Source organism: Vipera ursinii (assembly GCF_947247035.1).
Source record: "Vipera ursinii genome assembly, chromosome: 2".
Classification (NCBI taxonomy): Eukaryota; Metazoa; Chordata; class Lepidosauria; order Squamata; family Viperidae; genus Vipera; species Vipera ursinii.
Window position 1 is genome coordinate 290,705,186 of NC_139513.1, and position 20,705 is coordinate 290,725,890.

Genomic DNA, 20,705 nt, shown 5'->3' on the forward strand with positions numbered 1-20,705 from the left:
GTTTTCAGCAAAACCAGCCCATATTGAACCGCTGGTTCTCTTAACAACTGTAGCATTTGCTGAACAATAACAGCTGCGAAAGGGACATAACATTAAGTCAGTCACGTGGGTGACCCGATTTCTGACTGTCTCCGTTACAGTTGTAACTTGAGGACGAGCTGTATACAGGTAGCATGTCGACTTAAACCCACAACGGAGCTGCAAATTTTCCACTGCGAAACAACAGTGCTGAAATGAATTTTGCCTCATTTTACATCTTTCCAGTCAGTTTGTGCGCTTAGACAAGGATTTCCAAAAAATTAAAATCGGTTTTCAGATAACAGGCGTATTGTAACAGCCCGTGAGTACAGAAGAAAGATGAGTAGACTTTTAGTGAGTAATGCTCACATAAAACACTCAGAAGCAGGTGGGAATTTTTCTCACTTCTGTCTCCTGAGGTCTTTATTTTTTTAAAGCTATATTTAACCCGCTTTGGGGGTTGTGTTACCAAATTCGTGTGCCTCAAAATAACAAGAAACCGTACCCACACTAAGTTTCAGGAATTGGCCTCAATTGTGCAGTCCTACTGGGGGTGGGATGCCATCAAATCAAAGAAGACTTTTTATATATAATTTCTTTATACAGCTAGTCCTTGACTTACAACCACAACGAAGCCCAAAGCTTATGTTAAGTGAAGCATTTGTTAAATGAGTTTGGCTCCATTTTCTGGCCACAGTTGTTAAAATCACTGCAGTTGATTAGTTAGTAACCCTGTTGTTAAGTGAATCTGGCTTCCCCATTGACTTTGCCTGTCACAGGGATAAGGCAACCTCGGCTCTTTTATGACTCATGGACTTCAACTCCCAGAATTCCTGAGTCAGCATAGCTGACAGGAATTCTGGGAGTTGAAGTCCATGAGTCATCAAAGAGCCGAGAGTGAATGTAGCAAAAGGGGAAATTACCTGACCCCGGGACACTGTGACCGTCGTAAATATGAAACAGCTGCCAAGTGCCTGAATTTTGATCATGTGACCATGGGGATGCTGCAAAGGTCATAATTATGAAAAATAAGTCACATTTTTCAGCGCCTTTGTAACTTTGAATGGTCACTAAGCAGATTGTTGTAAGTCAAGGACTGCCTGTACTATTCCTCTTCAGGGTAAGCAGCTTTAGGCAAAGTGCATAGAGTCTGAGCAATAGTAAGCAAAATAAAATCAGATACTAAGAGAAAAGCTGTAGAAATCTAACTACAACTAGCAAGAAAAGAAAAAACAAGGAAACCATCCACCCCAGTGTTTTTTTTCAAACTTGGCAATTTAAAGATACATGGAATTCCATTCCCCGGGTTGAAATCCACACACATCTATAAAGTGAAAAACACTGACTGATCCTGATCATAAAAGCTTTTCAATCAGTATTTTATCAGTCAATTCTAAGCTTAATGAGGTAAAAGAATGACAATCCCAACAGATTTGCAGACCAATTGTTCAAATGACCATAATGAATCATTATCAACCCCAACTCCAAAGTCCCCTTCTGGATCAAATTCTAGCCAGCAGAGGCATAACACTGAAAGGAGAAGTGCAGGAGAAGAATTCTCCATTTAAAACGGAGACTTCCAAAACTTTTCAGGCAGTGGATTGTGGGAGATGGGAACACACATATTTCATTCATTTGATAAATTCATATGATTTCACCCGGGGGGGGGAAAGGGGGAGGGAAATTCTCCATCAAAAATGCAGATTTCCAAAACTCCTTCAAGCAATGGATTGTGCAATTAGCTCACATGGTGTAATAAGATGGTTTGTTGTCACTGTAAGTTTGGGCTGAGGGCACGAAGGGAGGCTCAGCTAATCTCAGTGTATATACATGGTTGTACTTTGACAATAAAGGTTCATAAAGTAAGTTAGTACTACGGGTTGCTAAGTGAATCTGGTTTCCCCACTGACTTTTGTCAGGTTGCAAAAGGGGGAAATCGCGTGACCCCAAGACACTGCATCTGTGATAAAATACAAACCAGTTGCCAAGCATCCGAATTTTGATCACGTGACCCTGGGGACACCCCAATGGTCCCAAGTGTGAAAAAAAGTCATAAATTATTAATGCCGTGGAAACTTCCAACCGGTCACTAAATGAACTATTGTAAGTCGAGGACTACCTGTATTACTTTTTAGGGATCTAAGCTGTCCAATACGGTTGCCCTGCAAGGGATCTCTTGGGACAGAGATCCCTTCTTGCCCCTCCCCCCATTCATTATGTAAGTTTTATGGAGCAATGAAGCCACCCAAATTATATTTATATTTATACTTATTAAATTTTTATACCGCCCTTCTCCCGAAGGACTCAGGGCAGTGTACAGGGCAATAAATATTAAAAAGCAAAGTACAAAAGTTAAAAAACAATTAAATAATTTATGCCCGATCTATACGATAGTTAAAACCATATTAAAAACCCAACCCCAAACCCATCAGACCAGGCCGGATTGCTCAAATAAATAAGTTTTTAGATTAGCCCCTTCGGTTAATTAGATAGGCAGCACATGCTTTTAACAAACGATAAAACACAGAGAGTCCTCAATTTATGACCAAAATTGAGCCAACACTGGGTTGCATCTCTCATCCTGTCACGCAGCTGGCTAAGGAAGATGGGAACTGGAGTCCATCACTGGCGGAAGGCCGCTGGGGCGGAACGACTCGGCCAGGCTGCGGAGGATGGGAGCTGTAGTCCAAAAAGCGACCAGCTGCTTTATCTTTCCGAGCCAACGCCGGCCACACGGCCACACAACTCTCCACGCGAGAAAAAACCCCTTGAGCGCCTATTCATAAAACCGCGGCAGCGCTCTGTACATGATCAGAGGCTACCTAGTCATGGTTTTTCAGGTCACCGCTGCCCCGCACGGTCTCCCCTCAGGCCAAGCCCGCCGCGCTCCCTCTGTCAACCGCCTCACCCCGCGACCGGCCGCCCCGAAGAAAGGATACGGTCCCGGCTCCAGTAAGCGGCTCCTTCCGGCTTCAGCCCCGCGGCCACATCCGCCATCTTGAAACAACCGCCACTCCCAGCGTCCCTCCGCCCCACCCCGCCCCAGCCCTCAATTCCCGCTCCTCATTGGCTGCCCGGGCCAAGCTTTGCCCAGATACGGCCCCGGCAACTCGGAGCCTCGCCAGCAGCCAATGGTGGTCTCCCGCAGAAGGTAAGAGGGGGGAAAAAAAATCAGCGCAGGGCTTTCTGGGAGGTGTAGTTTTAACTTTGCTTCTCTCCCAGGAATCGGTACTCGAGTGGGACTACCGCTCCCGTCAAGCGTCGCGAGTCAACGAACGGCTCGGATGTGATGCACCGCGGGGGGAGGAGGAGGGCTGGGAGGTAAGGGTGGCGAGACGGGACAAGAGGCTTCCGCCGGGTGGCTTTGCGTCCCGTTTGCGGCTGGGGAGATGGAGGACCGGGATCTGCACGGTATGAAGCCCTACCTGGAAAAGCTCACCCTCGGAGTGACCCGCCTCCTGGGTGAGTGGCAGCCGGGTCCCGCCCCCTCCGCGTCGCCAAGGTGACGGTCCGGGCCTTTCCGCCAGCCTCAAGTGTCAGGGAGTTCCGCGAGCAGCCGCAAGCGAAGCTCCGCTTTCCCGGGGAGGCGATGGGCGGCCTCAGCCTCTCCCAGCCTTGGACCAAACTGTTTTTCCTAATGCTGGGATTTTTACTTTCCAATTTCCTGGGCTTGCCTGCCGCCCCAGGATTTCCTGGTGGTCTCCCATCCACCCTCACCTGTCAGGCTGAGAATCCATAGAGAAGGAAGGTGGGGGGGGGTAGTTTTGTTCTGGGTTCCTGATCTGAAGATTCCAGCTGGGATATCCCAGTTGGAGACCTGATTTTTAATTTAATTTTTATTATTTTATTTTTTGTTTTGTTTTTATTTTTTGCTTTACTTTTGTTTTGGGATTTTATTTTAGTTTTAGTTTTGACTTTTCTCTTTTTGCTTTGCTTTTTTCCTATTTTTTATTTTATTTCTATTTTTTGTTTTATTTTTAATTGATTTTTATCTTTTTATTTTATTTGCCTCTTTTTTTAAAACCTGTTTTATTTTATTTTTAGTTTTGACTTTGACTTTTTATTTTATTTTTAGTTTTGACTTTCTTTTTAGTTTTTGTTTTACTCTCTTGTTTTGGTTTTTATCTGTTTGTTTTATTTATAGCTTTGACTTTTATTTTGAGTTGTTGCAGCTCTGAGAAAATCAGTCTTCCCCTTCCTTTGCACCAGAGAAAGTTTCCTGCCAAATCGCATCTCCTAGCCTAGATTCTGCTAAACTGTGGCTTGTTTAACTGTGGCTTGCTGAAGCGGCCGGGTTAGACAATGCAGCTGGCTGTGCACCCCACAGCAAGCCTAAACTGACTTTAAGCCATAGCAGGAGGTAGGAATCTTAAAGATGGAAGGAGCCCTTGAGGTCATCCAGTCTACCCCCTGCTCAAGGCATGGATCCAGGTCCAAGGATTTTATAGACCTGTGATTTTCCAAGATCCTCCCTCTGGATCACTGGAAGTTTTTTTATTTTATTTTTAAAAAAATCAGTTCATGTTAGCCAGCACCAAGTGTTCATGAAGTGCATGTAATCCTCGACTTACAACTGTTCGTTTCAGCAAACACAAGCTCAAGAGAGCACCGCTTGCAGGTAGTCCTCAACTTACAGCGGTTCGCTTACTGACTGTTTGAAGTTACAAGAGCACTGAAAAAATGTGGCTCATGACCGTTTCCCACACCACCATTGCAGCATCAGCCTGGTCACGTGGTTAAAGTTCAGGCCTTTGGCAACTGACTCATTTATGACGGGTTGCAGTGTCCTGGTGGGGGAGGGGGGGTCACATGATCCGCTTTTGCAACCTTCTGACAAGCAAAGTCAGTGGGGGAAGCCGGATTCACTTAACAGCTGTGTGACTCACTTAACAACCTCAGTGATTCACTTAACCCAGGCATGTCAAACTGCCGGCCCACGGGCCGGATTCGTCACACCAAAACCGCGCCCACCCCATTGCCAGCAATGGGGAGAAAGTCTCAATACGTCACGTGACGTCGCAGGTTTGACATGCCTGACTTCACCAGTGTGGCAAGAAAATTTGTCAAATGGGGCAAAACTCACTTTAAAAAATTCTCATTTAGCAACTTAAATTTGGGGCTCAATTGTCGTAAGTTGAGGACTACATGTACCCTTCATTTCAGCCCAGAGCTACAAAAATTCTCTATTGGAGGCGTTCGTTTAGTGACTATTGGAAGTTGCAGCAGCACTGGGGGTGGGGGGGAATGACAACACATCCTCACACTTATGACTGTCACTGTATCAGAGATTAAAATTCAGGCATGTATTTATGACAGTTGCCGTGTCCTAGGATCACATGATCGCCATTTGTGAACTTTCCCAGCAACAAGCAAAGTTTATGACCACTTTGATTCACTTAAAAACCATGGCAAAAATGGTCATAAAATCAGGTCATAAAAAAACTCACTCAACATCCGCCTTGCTTACCAATGAGCATTCTTGGCCACAATTGTGGACATAAGCCAAGGACTACCTCTAATCAGGATATGGAGTTTCCCCCTGTCTATGAGTCCTAATAATTTTTACCAGCCTTCCCTAAGTCCTAGTGGAGAATCACTTAGATATGAGCCAGCCGTGTGCTGCAGCTGCCAAAAAAAAATATCCAACACAGTGCTAGGCTGCACGAACAGAGGGATAGAATCAAGATCACGTGAAGTGTTAATACCACTTTACAAGGCCTTGGTAAGGCCACACTTGGAATGCTGCATCCAGTTTTGGTCACCATGATGTAAAAAAAAATGTTGAAACTCTACAGGGAGTGCAGAATTATTAGGCAAATGAGTATTTTGACCACATCATCCTCTTTATGCATGTTGTCTTACTCCAAGCTGTATAGGCTCGAAAGCCTACTACCAATTAAGCATATTAGGTGATGTGCATCTCTGTAATGAGAAGGGGTGTGGTCTAATGACATCAACACCCTGTATCAGGTGTGCATAATTATTAGGCAACTTCCTTTCCTTTGGCAAAATGGGTCAAAAGAAGGACTTGACAGGCTCAGAAAAGTCAAAAATAGTGAGATATCTTGCAGAGGGATGCAGCACTCTTAAAATTGCAAAGCTTCTGAAGCGTGATCATCGAACAATCAAGCGTTTCATTCAAAATAGTCAACAGGGTCGCAAGAAGCGTGTGGAGAAACCAAGGTGCAAAATAACTGCCCATGAACTGAGAAAAGTCAAGCGTGCAGCTGCCAAGATGCCACTTGCCACCAGTTTGGCCATATTTCAGAGCTGCAACATCACTGGAGTGCCCAAAAGCACAAGGTGTGCAATACTCAGAGACATGGCCAAGGTAAGAAAGGCTGAAAGACGACCACCACTGAACAAGACACACAAGCTGAAACGTCAAGACTGGGCCAAGAAATATCTCAAGACTGATTTTTCTAAGGTTTTATGGACTGATGAAATGAGAGTGAGTCTTGATGGGCCAGATGGATGGGCCCGTGGCTGGATTGGTAAAGGGCAGAGAGCTCCAGTCCGACTCAGACGCCAGCAAGGTGGAGGTGGAGTACTGGTTTGGGCTGGTATCATCAAAGATGAGCTTGTGGGGCCTTTTCGGGTTGAGGATGGAGTCAAGCTCAACTCCCAGTCCTACTGCCAGTTTCTGGAAGACACCTTCTTCAAGCAGTGGTACAGGAAGAAGTCTGCATCCTTCAAGAAAAACATGATTTTCATGCAGGACAATGCTCCATCACACGCGTCCAAGTACTCCACAGCGTGGCTGGCAAGAAAGGGTATAAAAGAAGGAAATCTAATGACATGGCCTCCTTGTTCACCTGATCTGAACCCCATTGAGAACCTGTGGTCCATCATCAAATGTGAGATTTACAAGGAGGGAAAACAGTACACCTCTCTGAACAGTGTCTGGGAGGCTGTGGTTGCTGCTGCACGCAATGTTGATGGTGAACAGATCAAAACACTGACAGAATCCATGGATGGCAGGCTTTTGAGTGTCCTTGCAAAGAAAGGTGGCTATATTGGTCACTGATTTGTTTTTCTTATGTTTTTGAATGTCAGAAATGTATATTTGTGAATGTTGAGATGTTATATTGGTTTCACTGGTAAAAATAAATAATTGAAATGGGTATATATTTGTTTTTTGTTAAGTTGCCTAATAATTATGCACAGTAATAGTCACCTGCACACACAGATATCCCCCTAAAATAGCTATAACTAAAAACAAACTAAAAACTACTTCCAAAAATATTCAGCTTTGATATTAATGAGTTTTTTGGGTTCATTGAGAACATGGTTGTTGTTCAATAATAAAATTAATCCTCAAAAATACAACTTGCCTAATAATTCTGCACTCCCTGTATAAAGAGTGCAGAGAAGAGCAACAAAGATAATCAGGGGGATGGAGGCTAAAACATATAAGGAACGGTTGCTGGAATTGGGTAGGTCTAGTTTAATGAAAAAAGGGACGCGGTGGCTCAGTGGGTTAGGATGCTGAGCTTGTTGATCAGAAGGTCGGCAGTTTGGCGGGTCGAATCCCGAGTGCTGCATAACAGAGCGCCTGTTACTCGTCCCAGCTTCTGCCAACCTAGCAGTTCGAAAGCACGTAAAAATGCAAGTAGAAAAATCTACGGTGGGAAGGTAACAGCGCTCCGTGCGCCTTTGGTGTCTAGTCATGCCGGCCACGTGACCACGTAGACGTCCTCGGACAAGCACTGTCTCTTCGGCTTTGAAACGGAGATGAGCACCGGCCCCTAGAGTCAGAAACGACTAGCACGCATGTGCGGGGGAACCTTTACCTTTACCTAGTTTAATGAAGAGAAGGACGTGGGGGGGACATGACAGCAGCCTTCCAATATCTCAGGGGCTGCCCCAAAGAAGAGGGAGTCAAGCTATTCTCCAAAGCACCTGAGGGCAGGACAAGAAGCAACGGATGGAAACTAATCAAGGAGAGAAGCAACCTAGAACTAAGGAGAAACTTCCTGACAGTGAGAACAATTAACCAGTGGAACAACCTGCCTCCAGAAGCGGTGAATGCTCCAACACTGGAACTTTTTAAGAAGAGACTGGATAGCCATTTGTCCGAAATGGTGTAGGGTTTCCTGCCTGAGCAGGGAGTTGGAGGACGGCCTCCAAGGTCCCTTCCAACATGATGATGATGATGATGCTCTCTATTTGTGTTCGGACTACATCTCCCATGAGTCACACATATGGCTCTGCGAACTGTAAGGTACGGGCACTGCGATGTGATTAAAGCCCTGGATTGAGGCGAGTGGCCCATATTCCAGTCCCCTCTCTGCCATCCCCAGTCTCTGGGGATCTTTGAACCCGGAGCTCTCGCTCGGCGTGGCCCACATTGCAGGGGGCTGGTTGTGTCAGTAAAAAATCCCCCCTCCCCCCCTCCAACAGCCAACCTGTGTGATGAGTTGGGCTGAAAACAGTATCTTCTGTCAGGGAGAATTGCCTGACAAATGGCAAACTGAATCGCTGGAAAAGGCATAGATACTTCAAAACCAAATCCCAAGTTGTTTTTTTTCTTGCAATGTATTTGCAAGAATAAAAAGAGAAATTAAGAGGTTTTTTTTTTTTTTTAAAAAAATGTGAAACCTTTTGCCAGGTTTCCCCCCCCCCCCCCCCCCCAGTTCTTACATTTTCTGCTATTCTTTGCCAACTGAACGTCTGGGGGTTTTTGTGTTGTCTCTGCTTGTAGAAACCTCCCCGGGAGTAACAGAAGTGATGTTTCTGGAAAAAGAGCCGGCCGAACGCCATGCAATCATCTCCTGGGAACAGGTAATGCGGGCTCCATCTGCATTTAGACGGCTCGAGGGTCGGTGTGTCCAGTGGTTAGGGCACCAGGCTAAAAACCAGGAGACGGTGAGTTCTAACCCTGCCTTAGGCATAAAAGCCAGCGAGGTGACTTTGAGCCAATCACCAGGAGTCTGAGAGTTCTAGTCCCGCCTTAGGCTTGAAAGATGTCTGGGTGACTTTGAGCCAATCATCAGGAGTCTGAGAGTTCTAGTCCCACTTTAGGATTGAAAGACGGATGGGTGATTTTGAGCCAATCACCAGGAGATGGTGAGTTCTAATCCCACCTTAGCCATGAAAGGCAGCTGGGTGACTTTGGGCCAATCACCAGGAGTCTGAGAGTTCTAGTCCCACCTTAGGCCTGAAAGACAACTGGGTGATTTTGAGCCAATCACCAGGAGATGGTGAGTTCTAATCCCACCTTAGCCATGAAAGGCAGCTGGGTGACTTTGGGCCAATCACCAGGAGTCTGAGAGTTCTAGTCCCACCTTAGGCCTGAAAGACAACTGGGTGATTTTGAGCCAATCGCCAGGAGACGGTGAGTTCTAATCCCACCTTAGCCATGAAAGGCAGCTGGGTGACTTTGGGCCAATCACCAGGAGTCTGAGAGTTCTAGTCCCGCCTTAGGCTTGAAAGATGTCCGGGTGACTTTGAGCCAATCACCAGGAGTCTGAGAGTTCTAGTCCCACCTTAGGCTTGAAAGACGGATGGGTGATTTTGAGCCAATCGCCAGGAGACGGTGAGTTCTAATCCTACCTTAGCCATGAAAGGCAGCTGGGTGACTTTGGGCCAATCACCAGGAGTCTGAGAGTTCTAGTCCCACCTTAGGCTTGAAAGACAGCTGGGTGATTTTCAGCCAATCACCAGGAAACAATGAGTTCTAATCCCTTTTAGGTATGAAAGCCAACTGTCCAGTCCCTCCACAGTTTGACTCACACCTCACAGGGTTGTTGCTATGGTGGAAATAAGAAGAGGAAGGGATGTCTTCCCCAGCTTGAATTATTTTTTAAAATAATAAAGGCGGGATCCAAATAAATTGCAGCTAGAGTCGGACCCTTCCCTCTTTTTGCCACTAGAGGTCAGAGTTTCCCTTAGTTTGTCCTCGAGGGGCTACCTGCAGTAAAGGTGAAGAAATCCCTTGGAGAGGTGGATGAGGCTTCTGATCAAGGATACAATCTTAAGAACGGAATGGGAATAGAATTAGAATAAGAATAAACAGAATAGAATAGAAAATATGGAATGGAATAGAATAGAATAGAATAGAATAGAATAGAATAGAATAGAATAGAATAGAATAGAATAGAATAGAATAGAATAGAATAGAATAGAATAACAGTTTAGAATAGAACAGAACAGAATAGAATAGAATAGAATAGAATAGAATAGAATAGAATAGAATAGAATCTGTCATTTTAAAAGTACACTAATCAGCATACGAAAGTTGGACCATAAAAAAGGCTGAGCGCCAAAGAATTGAGGCCTTTGAACTATGGTGCTGGAGAAGACTCCTGCGAGTCCCCTGGACTGCAAGGCGATCAAACCGGTTAGTCCTAGAGGAGATCAACCCTGACTGCTCTTTAGAAGGCCAGATCCTGAAGCTAAAATTCAAATACTTTGACCACCTAATGAGAAGGAAGGACTCACTGGAGAAGAGCCTCATGCTGGGAAAGATTGAGGGCAAGAGAAGAAGGGGACGACAGAGAAGGAGGTGGCTGGATGGAGTCACTGAAGCAGGAGGCGTGAGCTTAAATGGACTCCAGAAGATGGTAGAGGACAGGAAAGCCTGGAGGAACGTTGTCCATAGGGTCGCGATGGGTCGGACACGACTTCGCAACTAACAACAACAAATCAGCATACATTATAATGAAATTTCGTTGCATTCAGCTCTCAAAAAAAACCCCATCATTTTGCATGTACCCCCCCCCCACACACACACACACGTATGACACAGAGAAACATCACAGTCTAGGTCAAATGTAAACGTACACACGGTGGGGGAAAAAGATTCCTGCGAATTTACCAGATGGATGGCATAAAGAACAAAGCTGTTGCAGCATCGAGCAGTTCCGCTATAAATAAACGCCACGTGCGTAGGATCAAAGGAGCAAGGAAAACAGTGGGAAAATTGTGAACCCCAAATTTCATCCCTGTTTTCCCACCAGCAGCCAATCAGGCATTCCAGGAAACATCCGCATAGGATACGAAAGAGAATCCCTGTCCTTTTCTTTGATGCTGGTAGAACTTATTTTGTGGTATACTGCTCCCAGACAAGGAAGCTCTACCAGATGGTCATCCTTGTCCCTGATAGAAATGTCAGCTTATGTTCCTCTTTTGTAGGGTGCCTATAGAGGTACCTTGACTTACAGCACTTCATTTGGTGACCCTTCAAACTTACAAGGGCACTGAAAAAAGTGACTGATGACCATTTTTTATACTTGCAGCATCCTCATGGTCACATGATCAAAATTCAGCCGCTTGGCAACTGACTCGTACTTATGACGGTCGCAGCCTTCCTGGATCGCACGATCCCCTTTTTGTGACCTTCAGGGGCACCCGGAGCCCCTTAACAACCGTGTTCCTGGTTTAATAACTGCAGCGATTCACTTAAAGACTGTGGCAAAGAGAGGTCGTAAAACGGGGCAAAATTCACCAGAGTTCTGTCGTTTAGCCCTGGAATTTGGGGCTCAGCTGTGGCTGTAAGTCGAGGACCACCGGTATATGACTTTTCTTTTCTTTATTCCCAGCAGTCCTTAAGCAAATCACCGCGGTTGTTAACTGAATCCACGGTTGCTCAATTCACTATCAGCCCTGGGGATTTGCTTCGTGGCAGTCGTAAGTCGAGGACTGCCTTCACAAGCTGCTTCGTCTGCTCTGCGGGAACCCCACCCCACCCCTGAAAATGTTTTGAAGCTTTCTTTTTTGGCTCGCTCACCTCCCCAAAATGTGAGTTGTGGTTTTTTTTTCTACTCTGCAAGCAGCGCAGCTCCTTTTAACACACTGCCTGCTGTAATTTATTTGCATTTTATTTTATGTGGCCTATTTAGAGACTGCTCATCTCCTCCATACACCAACTCTGGGTGGTTGTTTGTCGCTGTTAGCTGGTTAGAGTGCAGTAGAGAAAGGGAAGGTGTGCGGCGGTGGGGTGGAGAGAAAGGCACCCAACCTATTTTGTTTGTTCCTTAAAACCTGAGCAGATAAGGGCAAAGCATTTGGCAGGACAACTGCGAAACGAGCCTTGCCTTTCATCCTTTTTTTTCTTTCGCACATAAGGAGGCAAACATACCCAACACAACTTCCTCTTCCTGTTTACCCTGACTACTACTACAACAACCCTGTGAGGTGGGGAGAGAGAGAGAGAGAGAGAGAGAGAGAGAGAGAGAGAGAGAGAGAGAGAGAGAGAGAGAGGTGGGACTAGAACTCATTTATCTGCTGGTGATTGGCCCAAAGTCACCCAGCCAATTTTCATGCCTAAGGTGGGACTAGAACTCTCCGTCTCCTGGCGATTGGCCCAAAGCCACCCAATGGGCTTTCAGGCCTAAGGCAGAAGTGACAGTGTCCCGATGATTGACTCCAAGTCACCCATCTGCCTTTCAGGCCTGAGGCGGAACTAGAATTCACCGTCTCCTAGTGATGGGCCCCGAAGTCACCCAGCCAGCTTTCACGCCTAAGGCGGGATTAGAACTCGACGTCTCCCGACGATTGGCCCAAAGTGCACCTCGCTGGCTTTCATGCCCTAAGGCGGGACTAGAACACACCGTCTCCTGGTGTTTGACTCTTTTAACAAGTCAGCCAGCCACTTTTCATTGCTAAGGCAAGACTTGAACTCGCCGTCTCCCACTTTGTAGCCTGGTGCCTTAAGCCAGTAAACCAGATTTACCCCTTTTTTTTTTGGGTGGTGGGGGGAAGCGTTGGGATTTGACTCAAGTTTTCTCTTCGAAAAGTATAGCCTGTCCTCTGCTCACGATGGTCCCCATAAAAGCTGCCCTATCAATCAAGATATTTAAAAATGAAGTCAAGCAGGCAGAACCATGCCTTCTGAGCAACGTTACTCATTTTGCAGGAATCCACTCTTGTAATTTGACCGAAGCCGGGAAAAAGTTCTTCCCTTCTTACCTGCTCTGCAGCCCGTGATTTTCCAAAGGGAGAATTGGAAGCACACGTGGCCAGGAGAATCTAGCCGAGTACGGACAGCGGGCAGTTTTTCCGGACGGCTTACAGCCGGCCAAAGAGAGCTGGACGAGTGCCAAGCTGAAGGGGTGGCCGTTCCAAAGGGGTCAGCATCAACTCAGGTCTTTAAGAATGCCTGAGGGTCAGTGGGGAGAAAATCATCAAGGCTATTTCAGGACAAAACTTTGAAGAATGTCAGGACCAACTTTGGAGATCTTCTAGTCCAATCTCCTGCTCAAATGGCTGTCTAAATCTCTTCTTAAAAACACCCACGATTTCCGGAGGCAAGTCGTTCCCCTGATTAATTGTTCTCACAGTCGGGAAATTTCTCCTTAGTTCCAGGTTGCTTCTCTCCTTGATTAGTTTCCATCCGTTGATTCTTCTCCTGCCTTCAGGTGTTTTGGAGAATAGCTTGACCGCCCCCCGCCCCACCCCCACTCTTCTTTGGAACACTGCCTTGTCCTTCATGTCACCCCTTGTCCTTCTTTTCACTAGACTAAAGGTAAAGGCAAAGGTTCCCCCGCACATGCGTGCTAGTCGTTTCAAACTCTAGGGGCCGGTGCTCATCTCCGTTTCAAAGCCGAAGAGCCAGCGCTTGTCCGAGGACATCTCTGTGGTCATGTGGCCGGCATGACTAGACGCCAAAGGCGCACGGAACGCTGTTACCTTCCCACCGTAGTGGTCCCTATTTTTCTACTTGCATTTTTACATGCTTTCGAACTGCTAGGTTGGCAGAAGCTGGGACGAGTAACAGGAGCTCACTCTGTTACGCGGCACTCGGGATTCGACCCGCCAAACTGCCGACCTTCTGATCGACAAGCTCAGCGTCCTAACCCACTGAGCCACCGCGTCCCTAGACTAGACTAGACATACACAATTCCGGTAACCTATTTTTCAAAGCACCAGAATGGATGGAAACTAATCAAGGAGAGAAACAACCTGGAACTAAGAAGAAACTTCCCAGCAGTGAGAACAATTAATGAATGGAATGATTTGCCTCCAGAAGTTGTGGCTGCTCTATCACTGGAGGTTTTTAAGAAGAGACTGGACAGCCAGTTGTCTGAAATGGTGTAGGGTTTCCTGTTTGACCAGGGGTTGGACTAGAAGACCACTAGGGTCCCTTCCACATCTATTTCTTATCCTACACCTCCCACTTCTTAATCCTGAGAAACTTTTCCCATCCCCAGAAAAACGCCTGTTTCCTACCAGAAGATCTGAAAAATTTCTACCTCATGACAGATGGTTTCCAAATGACCTGGAACGTCAGGTTTGACGGTAAGGCTCTCCGGCCCCTTTTTGATCCCTGGTTATTGACTTATGTCAGCCTTATCTAGATGGATTGCTGGAGGTTTTCAAGAAAAGATTGGACAGTCCATTGTCCAGGATGGAAGAACAACTCCTGCTTGGGCAATGGGTTGGACTAGAAGACCTCCAAAGGTCCCTATCAGCCCTTGTGATTCTAATTCAAGGAAGGATGTGTCTGACCCCAGATTCAGGAGGATTATAGCTAGTCCTCGAATTACGACTGTAATGGAGTCTGCTCACTATGGTCGTCAGCCTTGAGAGTTCTAAAGCAAGCCGTCATGTGACAGACCCAATTACAGATAGTCCTCGACTTAACAACCATTCATTTAGTGACCATTTGAAATTACAACAACCCTGGAGAAAAGTGACTTATGACCGTTTTTCACACTTACAACCGTTGCAGCATCAAAATTCAGACGCTCGCCAGCTGGTTCATACTTACGACTGTAGCCGTGTCTCCCGGGGTCACGTGATCCCCTTTTGCGACCTTCTGACAAGCAAAGTCAAACGGGGAAGCCAGATTCACTTAACGACCGTGCTCCTAACTGGACAACCGCAGTGATTGGCTCAACAACCGCGGCGAGGAAGGTCATCAAATGGGACAAAAGCCACTTCACAAATGTCTCGCTTAGCAACGGAAATTTTGTGCTCATTTCCTGGTCGTAAGTCGAGGACTAGCCCACCTGCGACATTTTTGTTGCTGCAGCATTAAGCAAATCGCCAGGGTCACTAATTGAGTCCACAGTTGCTTAGCAACTCACGCTTAACGACTGTCGCAAAACAGTATAGTAAGGTCAGGAACATGATGAATACCTTGTTAAGCAAACCCATTGTTTGCTGCAGGGTATTTTTGCAGAAAACCAGACGTAAACGCCATTTGTTTATTTATTTTTTGCAAAAACAGCATAAATAATTGTGGTCGTGTGACCATAGGACACTGCAAACAACCAGAAATGCAAATACATTTCACATGACAGTAACAGGGCCCAAATCACCCATCCAGATTTCATGCTTAAGGTAGGACTACAACTCACCATCTCCTGGTGATTGGCCCAAAGTCATCCAACCAGCTCTAGTGCCCATAGCGGGGCTAGAACTCACCGTCTCCTGGTCATTGGCCCTTTATAACTTCAGAACTGGGTTGCAAGTACCTTTTGGGGGGGGGGGTGTTTCCATCCTAGTTTACTAAGCAACTGGTCATAAAAATGAGTCATTCTGCTTCTTTGGGTTCAATTCATGCTCTCCTCGTTTTTATTTTTGAGCAAATGCAACCCATTCAGCAGTGAAATAAAGCCCAGAGGACTCTTACAGGGTTGAGGTTTAAGGTTTGGGCGTAGCGTATTGTGTGAACCTGGTTTCTTTCCTCTTCCAGATAACCCTGTTTCCTTGGGCTGTATGATGGTTAACAGCATCTCCAAGCTAACCCGTCTCAGCGTTTCACCTGCGTACGCTTTGCCCAGTGCGCCAACCCTGGCTGATCTGGAAGACTCTGATGAGGAGGAAGGTACACACAGAGAGAGAGAGAGAGAGAGAGGGAGGGAGGGAGGGAGGGAGGGAGGGAGAGAGAGAGAGAGAAAGAGAGAGAGAGAGAGAGAGAGAGAGAGACTTATAAGATCCTCTCCCTCTCTCCCTTCCTCTTTGCTTCTCCGACACGAAGATCAAAAGCTGTTTAAATGTAAAGGTAAAGGTTCCCCCGCACATGCGTGCCAGTCGCTTCTGACTCTAGGGGCCGGTGCTCATCTCCGTTTCAAAGCCGAAGAGCCAGCGCTTGTCCGAGGACGTCTCCGTGGTCATGTGGCTGGCATGACTAGACGCCAAAGGCGCACAGAACACTGTTACCTTCCCACCGTAGTGGTCCCTATTTTTCTACTTGCATTTTTACGTGCTTTCGAACTGCTAGGTTGGCAGAAGCTGGGACAAGTAACAGGCGCTCACTCTGTTACGCGGCACTCGGGATTCGACCCGCCAAACTGCCGACCTGATCGACAGGCTCAGCATCCTAACCCACTGAGCCACCGCCTCCCTTATAAAAGCTGTTTAGGACAGATTTTAATTTTTTTTATTATTTCTTAGATTTTTATCCCACTTTTTATTATTATTTTTACAAATAGCAATGTTCCAATATCTCGGGTTGCCCCAAAGAAAAGGGAGTCAAGCCGTTCTCCAAAGCACCCGAAGGCAGGACAAGAAGCAACAGATGGAAACCAGTCAAGGAGAGAAGCAACCTGGAATTAAGGAGAAACTTCCTAACAGGGAGGACAATTAACCAGTGGAACAACCTGCCTCCGGAAATTGTGGGTGCTCCAACAATGGAGGTCTTTGAGACTGGACAGCCAGCTGTCTGAAATGGTACAGGGACTAGAAGGGTGCGTGGTTTTATGTGCTGCCTTCATCCCACGGATGGGACTTTTCTTGTTTGTGCGGACCAGTTGCTGGCATGCCGCAGCCCGGTACCGGTCCACGGACCGCGGATTGGGGATCCCTGAAGACCTCCAAGGTTCCTTTCAAACTCTGTTATTCTGTGTTCTGGTTTGTTTGTTTTTTCTACCACCACAGCCCTTGTCATTTTCGGCCATCTTTTTTTACTACCCAGATCTCACCAAGATGGAATTCCGAGTTTTCCCAAGTTCTAATTTCCCCCATCTTTGTCGGTCAACTCCCCAGGGCTGTCCATCAATCAGAACACAGTTGGAAGGGACCTTGGAGGTCTTCTAGTACAGAGGTCCCCAATCTTGGCGACTTGGAAGACTTGTGGACTTCCAACTCCCAGAATTCCTCAGCCAGACAAGCTGGCTGAGGAATTCTGGGAGTTGAAGTCCACAAGTCTTAAAAGTCGCCAAGGTTGGAGACCCCTGTTCTAATCCAACGCCCTGCTCATGCAGGAGACCCTGTACCATTTCAGACAAGTGGCTGTCCAGTCTCTTCTCGAAAACCTCCAGTGATGGAGCACCCACAACTTCTGGAGGCAAGCTGTTCCACTGGTTAATGGTCCTCACTGTCAGGGAATCTCTCCCTAATTAACCTGCCAGAGGAAGCTTTGTCTGTTTTCTTGGCTGTTTCTTCCACAGGTAACAAGGAACAACCGAAGAGGCCTCACCTGGATTCCCGATCTCTGATATTCGAATTAGATTCCTGTTCAGGCACCGGGAAAGTCTGCCTCGTCTACAAGAACACCAAGCCGGGTATGTTGCTAACCAGAATCTAAACCTGCCACGTGAGCGTAATCATCGCTGTCTGTAGACCACGGTTTCTGAGTTTCAGGATGGGATGAATCCAACCATTGCTAAGCTAAGCCTCAAATCATGGTTTAGGCTGGGTCCGAACCCAATCAACGGCTTGGCCGTTGTAGAAAAAGTCAGAACTAGCACAGCAGTGAGAAGGACCATAGTTTATTTCAACCTTCATTGGGGCCCACTTGACAAGAAGGAAGGTTCCCAAACAGTGGGGAAGCCAAGACTTTTATAGATGTTGAAGGAGGCAAGATGGGAAATTCTAGGATTCTGATTGGCTCGCCAGTTTGGGGAAGGTAGACATGTGCCTAGTTAGTTAGTTAGTTAGTTATTAGGTTAAGTGAGTTACTTAGTTATAGCTGACTTTGTTTTTATAAATAACTCAAGATGTCAAACATATCTAACATAGCTTCTGCCTCCTCCTCATGACAACAACCCTGTGAGGTGGGTTGGACTGAGAGTGTGACTGGCCTAAGGTTAACCAACCACCATTCGTGCCTATGGTGGGACTAGAATTCACAGTCTCCTGGTGATTGGCCCCAAAGTCGCCCAACTGGCTTTAATGCCTATAGTGGGACTAGAACTCACCGTCTCCCTGTGATTGGCCCAGAGTTACCCTGCCAGATTTCATGCCTAAGGAAGGAGTAGAACTCATCCTCTCCCACTGATTGGCCCAAAGTCACCCATCGGGATTTCAAGGCTAAGGCAAGACTAGAACTCACCCTCTCCTGGTGATTGGCCCAAAGTCACCCATCTGGATTTCATGCCTAAGACGGAACTAGAACTCACCGTCTCCTAGGGAGATTGTTCCCTGAGCCTCAGTTAACTCGAGCCAAATGTTCTGGGTTTGCATTAGTGAGCTGGCACTGCCCCGCAAGTGAAAATGTGGCCGGTAAATCTGTGAACGGGGGCAATTAAGTTGTTTTGCAGAATATCAAAGGAAGGCCTTTTTTTTGACCAGTTTCCTGACTTTTGCGATCGTCTTCCATCTCCATCCTTAGTTGCCAGCCCCGAATCGGAAATCTGGTTCCTGGACCGAGGCCTTTACTGGCACTTCCTCACCAAATCCTTCACCGCTTATTACCGGCTGATGATCACTCACCTGGGACTCCCCCAGTGGCAGTACCTCTTCACCAGCTACGGCCTCAGCCCCCAGGCCAAGGTGAGTGTGAGCAGCCGGTTCTTCAGAAGCCTTTTCTTGCACTGGGATGGATCTGCCAATCAGCCCTCGGAGGCCGAATAAAAAAAATAACAGAGTTGGAAGGGACTTTTTTCTCTGCTGCTGTAATTTCAAACGGCCATTAAACGAATGGTTGTAAGCCAAGGACTACCAATAATTGGCTTTAGCCCACTTTGCTGGAATTGGGTATGTCTAGTTTAATGAAGAGAAGGACGAGGGGGTGACATGATAGCAGCGTTCCAATATCTCAGGGGCTGCCCCAAAGAAGAGGGAGTCAAGCTCTTCTCCAAAGCGCCCAAAGCCAGGACAAGAAGCAACGGATGGAAACTAGTCAAGGAGAGAAGCAACCTAGAACTAAGGAGAAATTTCCTGACAGTTAGAACAATTAACCAGGGGAACAACCTGCCTCTAGAAGCAGTGAATGCTCCATCACTGGAAGTTTTTGACTGGACAGCCATTTGTCTGAAGTGGTATAGGGTTTCCTGCCTGAGCAGGGGGGGGTTGGACTAGATGACCTCCAAGGTCCCTTCCAACTTTAGTAGTAGTAGTAGTAGTAGTAGTAGTAGTAGTAGTAGTATTCCATTGGGTATTGACTGCTGGTAGGGGAGTGTTTTGATCTTTTTCCCCTCCTCTTTAGCTTTTTAACTATTTAACTTGAATGGTGTGTAGATGTTGTTTTATCTCTTTGTGCCTGTTGATGGCTGCTTTGTCTGAGTGCCAGGCTTCCAGGAATTCTCTAGCCTTTTTGGACTTGGCTTAGTCTGGGATGCTCGCGCATTGGCAAACCATGGTTTGAGTCTGTCCATAAATTGTGAAATTAAAAGAGTTTTCATCTTTTTTAAGAGTTTCCCCACTCCTTACCAGCACTGATGGTGTTACCTAGTTGGGTCATGAAACATCTGCAAGAAAACAACCCAGCTCAGAGAGCACCAAGGACCTTCCAGTCCTCCTCCTCCTCTCCCCACCCTCTTCCCTTCTAGCACTGATGATCTTAATTGGATAATGAAACGTCTGCAAGAAAACGAGCAAGCTCAGAGAGCAGCGAGGGAGACCAATTGGCTGGGAAATCCCAGGGTCCCTTCCCAAACCCCTGCTCTGACTCCCCTTTTTCCTCTTCCTCCTCTTCCAGCAATGGTTCAACATGTACAAACCCATCACACTCGACACGGAGCAGCTGTCGGAAGTGGCTGACTCGTTCGTCAACAAGCTGGACCCCAGTAAGGTTTTCCACAGCAAAACCAAGATGCCTCCGGTGAAGAAGAGGTCACCGTCCCAACAGGCCTCGTCTCAGAAGAGCCAGACGGCTGGAGGGTCCCCCCGGAACCCTTCCCAGGGCGGGAGCTTGTCCAAAAGACGGGAAACGCAGCCTTGAGCTCCCTCTGGATCCCCACCCACCCATCCTAACCGCCCCTCCCCCCCCCGTGCCAAAATGTTTGCCCAGCCTCCTAGCTCCACCTGGCTCCTTCTGCTTGGCAGGACTTAATATTTATTGCCGAATATTTATTGCCAGAGACTTTTGAAACCCTGGCTGATTTTCTTTCTTTTTTGGGGACCCACACCTGCAGCTCTTCCAAAAGACAAAAGGGGGGAGGGGGGAAGGGGCTGTTTTTAATGCACTCATTCTCTTATCCCGGATTTGCACGGAATCGTTCCAACAACTATCACAAGGATAATTATTTCCTTCTTTCCCCCCCCGCTCTCCTTCCTTCCTTTTTTTCCATCCCTCCCTTCCATCCCTCCCTACCTCCTTCCATCCCTTCCTTTTTCCTTCTGTCCTTCCTCTCTCCCTCCCGCTTCCTCATTTTCCTTCCTTCCGTGCTCTTTCTTTTCCTTCTTTTCTTCCTTCCTTCCCTCCCTCCTTCCTTCCTTCCTTCCTTCTATCCATCCTTCCCCTCCCTCCCGCCCTCTCTTTCTCACTCAACTTCCTTCTCTCTCACCCTCCCTCCTTCTTTACTTGTTCCCTTCTTCCCTCCCTCCCTCCTTTCTCCCTCCCCCTTTCTTTCCTT

The 20,705-nt window shown here is 46.9% G+C and overlaps 2 protein-coding genes across 5 annotated transcripts in view; one reads left to right on the forward strand and one right to left on the reverse strand.

Annotated features, from left to right (window-relative positions):
• Positions 1 to 3,006, reverse strand: part of KIAA1328 — a 209,367-nt gene extending 206,361 nt beyond the window's left edge. The window contains exon 1 of the mRNA XM_083354853.1: positions 2,958 to 3,006. The gene's annotated coding sequence lies outside the window, so the exon portion shown is untranslated. The remainder of the gene's footprint in view (positions 1 to 2,957) is intronic.
• Positions 3,007 to 3,340: 334 nt separating this feature from the next.
• Positions 3,341 to 20,705, forward strand: part of TPGS2 (tubulin polyglutamylase complex subunit 2) — a 409,136-nt gene continuing 391,771 nt past the window's right edge. For 3 of the 4 annotated variants that reach the window (XM_083354885.1, XM_083354883.1, XM_083354884.1), the window contains exons 1-7: positions 3,341 to 3,480; positions 8,723 to 8,802; positions 14,172 to 14,259; positions 15,662 to 15,793; positions 17,358 to 17,471; positions 18,521 to 18,681; positions 19,829 to 19,916. In XM_083354885.1, coding sequence (XP_083211011.1) covers positions 3,408 to 3,480; positions 8,723 to 8,802; positions 14,172 to 14,259; positions 15,662 to 15,793; positions 17,358 to 17,471; positions 18,521 to 18,681; positions 19,829 to 19,916 — 736 coding nt within the window. In that variant the 5' untranslated portion in view covers positions 3,341 to 3,407. The remainder of the gene's footprint in view (positions 3,481 to 8,722; positions 8,803 to 14,171; positions 14,260 to 15,661; positions 15,794 to 17,357; positions 17,472 to 18,520; positions 18,682 to 19,828; positions 19,917 to 20,705) is intronic. The other variant, XM_083354886.1, reaches the window with a different exon arrangement.